General features: G+C 39.6%; 1 protein-coding gene across 1 annotated transcript; it reads left to right on the top strand.

Annotated features, from left to right (window-relative positions):
• Window positions 1-271: 271 nt before the first annotated feature.
• Window positions 272-802, top strand: LOC147426630 (uncharacterized). Its single transcript, XM_086498223.1, has one exon. The coding sequence runs from the start codon at window positions 272-274 to the stop codon at window positions 800-802; it is 531 nt and encodes a 176-aa protein (XP_086354349.1).
• The last annotated feature ends 4,691 nt before the right edge of the window (window positions 803-5,493 follow it).

The raw sequence follows: 5,493 nt of genomic DNA, 5'->3' as shown, positions 1-5,493 counted from the left end.
GCTCACAGAAGTCTGTGAAGAACTTCGCATTCTACATCGTCACAGTACACCCTACTATCCCCAAGCAAATGGTTTGGTAGAAAAAGCTAATGGTGTCATTGCAGGCATCAATAGAAAGATGGTGAAAAACAAGACAAAGTTGTGGGATGACTTCTTGGATGGTGCCTTGTGGGCGTATCGAACCACATATAGGGAAGCCACAGAGTTCACACCATTTCACTTGGTCTATGGTCAAGAGGCTTTACAGCCAATTGAACTAAACATTCCAACAATGCGACTTCATGGCAAATTAGCACAAGATGATCAAGAAGCATGGATGGATCGACTTCTTACCTTAGCTGAGCTTGAGTGGAAAAGAGAAGCAGCATACGAGTGCTATAAGAGGAAAGCCACACAGACAAAGGAGAAGCTTGACAAGAAACTGAAGGACAAAGGCATGAATGAAGGAGATCTTGTGCTAAGGTATGACAATCGACTCGATAATCGTTTTGATGCCAAATTTGAAAGAAGATGGCAAGGGCCATACATAGTCAAGAAGGCTTTCAATTCAAGTTACTATCAACTTATGGACTTGAATGGGAAAGAGCACTCCAGGAAGATAAACGGCTATCGCTTGAAGCCTTACTTGAGTCGCCTTCTACCAAAGGATCTACCAGAGCAAAAGGCAACTATCCCATGTAAGTATTGTTCCATGAAGCATGAGTGTAACACAAACCAAAATTCCAAGGGGCCAAACAATGAAGATCTTGTCAAGGACTCTGAAGCACTCTCTTTGGAAAAGATTCTTTATGATGGTACATGAATATACCATCATCCAGGGGGAGGGCTAATGATAGCCGTTTTTCGGCTCTTTGTAATTGCCACAGTGAGTTATCTCACCCTACCAAAATCACCCAAACACTGTGGCTATCCCTACCATTTCACTGTACATAGGTGCATGTGAGTTAGGGGACTTTTCCCATATCTCCTTACTGAAATAAAAAACCCTCAATTAGCTAGTCATTGGGCTAGTTGAGCCAAAAAAAAAAAAATATAAAAAATATAAGTATATTATGGCCCATGCGTATGTAAATATTTCTTTGTATATAGGGCCTAAATAAAAGATTTTTTCATAATTATTTTGGTATTTATTTAAATATTTCTACCTAGGTGTGTTATTTATGCTTTGTACATTGCCTCACCATTATCACAATTTTTCTTACCATTTTTCATACTCTTTATTCCATATAGAAAGATTTTCATGTAAGCTTCTCTTATATTTGGTGTAACTCCACCTCAACAAAAATCCAAAAAAACTAGTTTTATTTATGTGTATATTTTTTCACTATTGTGATTTTTCCCTTCCTACATCTATTTTGTTTTTTTTCTAAAAAATTAGAACACCAAAAATATTTATCTTTTTATGGTAGCCTCATAGTGAGAGAGATTTCTTTTGACCCCTTTACATTTTTTCCACTTATATTATTTATATTTGACATGTACATATTTTTTAGACCCCTCAATATTTGATTTTCTTAGTTGTACTATTCACTTATATCATGATCTCAACAATATCTTCAATTATAGACCTACCAAATAAGGTCAAGGGTAGGTGGCATGCATACATGCACTATGGAGGGCTCACTCTTGGAGGTATTCAAAAGAATCATCCAAAGAAGGACCCCACAAGGACCTTGTGCAGTGGAAAAAAACGGCCGGTTTTGCTGAATTTTTAAAGTTCACTTGCTCTCCGAATTTGAAAAGGTGATTCAAACAAAAATTGTAGCTCGTGGGCTGAACTTTTGCCTCAAATGTTTTCATATTTTTTTGAGCTACGAGCTGTGAGCTATGATTTTATTAGTGGACCCCAGTTTTCCCATGCTATGCAGCCACACTCTCTCTTCCACTTTATCATTTTCCTCTTTCACACACACTTCTCCACTCATCATCCCCACCTCTCTCACCACTCCTCTCTGCACCCTACTCACCTTCTCCTCAACCTTGAAGAATAAGAGAAACCATGGTGAACTCATACCTCCCACACACAATTCCATTCCAAAATTGACCACCTAGTCTCATTTTTCCTCCTCCAAATTACCCATATCTATCAAAAAAAGCGCAAAATTCAGCCTCTTCTCTTAAAAGACAGCATCATGGTGGTTGATTACTCAGCTTCAATTACCTTGTCTCTCAAGGAAGGTCAAGAGTGGAAAAAAAATGTACCGTCAAAGCTAGTGGACCGTCAACAAGCGTCAAAATTGGCCCTACTCAAGACACTTGGAGCATCAACCTTGTAAGAAATCCACCTTTCCTTACCTCTTAAGAGTTTTTCTTCCTTATTTGTATCCTACATGGATACTCCCATTGTAGATATCCAATTCCATTTGTAAATTAATACTAACTCTACTAACACTAACCCACTATGAAAAGTCCTATCACCTCCATTTCTCTCCTCTCTCTTTCCCCACCAACTTCTTGATAATTCCAAGCAAAAGAAATTAGATAAATTGCTGAAAATCTAACCCAACCATGGTTAGAGGAGTAACCCTAGCCTTCAAAATTGCTATAAAAGGAGGGTGTAGCTAGCACAAAAAGGGGGGAGAAGAAAGAGCACTATGCTATAGCTTGAGAAGCCAAGCTCAACCTCTTGAAAAGGAGCTCTTGAGTGGAATCTCATTGGCATTAGGCATATGTATGTGTTGTATTAGGGGTGATTAGCAAGGGAACTCTATGCCATTGTAAGAGAGAGTGATCATTAAATTGAGAGTAGGAAATCTATCATTTCTCCTACTAGAGTAAGCCCAATATTTGGTGAATCAAGGAGGGTGAATTTGGACTAAGCATGGATACCTTGTCTCCCTTCCAACGTGAAGTCATGGACAATAATGATGTGTAAGTGTCTTGGTGTTTTATTTAAGTTCTTGATAGCTTGTCTCCGGGTATTGTTATCAATTTAGCCATAAATCCCACATGCTGTAAGAGGGCGACAGGGTGGAGAGGACTCCCCTGGCCTTAAGACAGTGATTGGGGTGGCTTTTTTCTTGTGATGTGTTGTGGTGTAATTTACTCAGGCTATGTTGAACAAATACTAATCTCACTTTGATTGGTCATGACAGATTTGTAAGAAGGCATTAGTGCAACAAGCACCCCCTTCCCCCTTCTCTCTCTTTCTTACATATATAATTGTGTTTGCTTGATCATTGCCGATACGTTTCAAAGCAGCCCGAGCACTATCTCTCTCTCTCTCTCTCTATCTATCTCTCTCTCTCTCTCTCTCTCTCTCTCTCTCTCTCTCTCTCTCTCTCTCTCTCTCTCTCTCTCTGTCTCTCTCTGTCTCTCTTTACGCGTCCTAGTTCGCATCCAAAACTAGGTGGTGCCCCAAATTTGTGTAGGGTTAGGTTGCGGGTTTGTGTGTGTGTTTGTTGTTTTTTTCCAACCCCAACCCAATTGAGCAGCATGGGAGCCTTGAAGGGTGTCTAGAGGTTGCTCTTCTTGTTGCCCGCCCCGGACCGCTTCAGCATAACGGGTAAGCTGGTTTATGCTAGTATGCTAGTTAGCATATTCATCTATGCTAACTAGCATACTCAACATGCTAACTAGCATGCTCATGAGTATGCTAGTTAGCATAGCTGAGAATGCTAAGTAGCATAACGGGTAAGCTGATTTATGCTAGTTAGCATTCATAGTGTGCTGGCTATGCTGTTCAACATAATAAGTGTGCTGGTTAACACAATATGTATGCTAGTTAGCATACCTTCTATTCTTCTTAGTACACATTCATGTGGTTAACAATGACTCATATGCTAAATTACACACTGATTATGCTTGTTAGCACAGCTAGTATGCTAGTTAGCATATTTAGCTATGCTAACTAGCATACTTAGCATTCTAACTAGCATGCTGATGAGTATGCTAGTTAGCACAGCTAGTATGCTAACTAGTATGCTGATGAGTATGCTGGTTAGAACAGCTAATATGCTAGTTAGCATAGCTAGTATGCTAACTCAGCATGATAGCTAGCATACTCAACATGGTAACTAGCATGCTAATGAGTATACTCATCATGCTAACTAGCATGTTGATGAGTATGCCTCGTATGCTAAACTACACACTGATTGTGCTTGTTAGCACAGCCAGTATTCTAGTTAGCATACTCAACATGCTAGTTAGCATACTCACCATGCTAACTAGCATGCTGATGAGTATGCTAGTTAGCACAACTAGTATGCTAACTAGTATGCTGATGAGTATGCTAGTTAGCACAGCTAGTATGCTAACTCAGCATGCTAGTTAGCATACTCAGCATGCTAACTAGCATGCTGATGAGTATACTCAGTATGCTAACTAGCATGCTGATGAGTATGCCTCGTATGCTAAACTACACACTCATTGTGCTTGTTAGCACAGCTAGTATGCTAGTTATCATACTCAGCATGCTAACTAGCATGCTGATGAGTATGCCTCGTATGGTACACTACACACTAATTGTGCTTGTTAGCATAGCTAGTATTCTAGTTAGCATACTCAGCTATGCTAGTTAGCATACTCAACATGCTAGTTAGCATACTTAGCATGCTAACTGGCATGCTTAGTATACAATGTTATACCCAGCTATATGCATGTTAGGACCATACAATGTGATGTTTAACACACCAATTTGTTTCTATGGTGGATGTATTAAGTAGCAATGCATATAGTCCTGTTTGGATTATTTCTCCTAGTAAACATACTGATCAAATATGGATATTGCATGTTGAGCTCTTTCAAAGATTCAAACGAAAACATCCAAATTGCAAGATTGGCATGAGGATGTTTGAGATGTTAAATCCATTCTTTTGCAGGAGGCTGAAGGATAGGTACACATGCTGTTGTGAATACCATGTGCAGATGACCTTTTTGAAAGGCGCACTGAACCACATGCGCTCTCATGCTTTTGGGCTGCATGATACATGTTGCAACTCTGTATGCAATATATGTGCTACAAGCAAGAACATTAGCAGCGGCTTCTTGGCTTCACATCACACGTTCAAAGGTGTCACACAGATGTGGGACTATGTTCTCTGTCCAAAGCCAGCAGATGCAGTTTTCCATAGAAGGGAATGCCTGATGGGAGACTGTAAGATATGTGGAGTAAAGAAGTTAGGATTATGTTGCTTAGAAATAGCAAAGTCAGGTAAGAGTATTAATGTGAAAGTATTTGCGTATGTAGAAGCAAAAGACAGCAATGGAAACAGTAAGAAAAGAAAAGATCTTTTGCATAAAGAAATGCAGTGCTAGGAGTTTCTTCGACTGTTGCAGACCAAGTTGAAGCTCTTCATCACTCATAACTATGTGGCACGATTGGCAAGGACAACAATTTAAGGATTGTATACTTCGCTTTCCGGATGATGTCATTGTCTCAGTTGTTGACTTTGCTGAAAATTACGTCTTGAAGGAGCAACATGAGATTCAGTCAATGCATTGGCACTCTAGTCAAGTAACTATTTGTGTACACATAACGTACTACTGCAATGC

The sequence above is a fragment of the Adiantum capillus-veneris genome, chromosome 24 (assembly GCF_014529385.1).
Source record: "Adiantum capillus-veneris isolate H3 chromosome 24, ASM1452938v2, whole genome shotgun sequence".
In the NCBI taxonomy this organism is placed as follows: domain Eukaryota; kingdom Viridiplantae; phylum Streptophyta; class Polypodiopsida; order Polypodiales; family Pteridaceae; genus Adiantum; species Adiantum capillus-veneris.
This window is presented reverse-complemented; position numbering and strand designations above follow the sequence as displayed.

Excerpts from the sequence above, each read along its gene's own strand:
- LOC147426630 (XM_086498223.1), top strand. The coding sequence starts at position 272 with ATGCGACTTCATGGCAAATTAGCACAAGATGATCAAGAAGCATGGATG.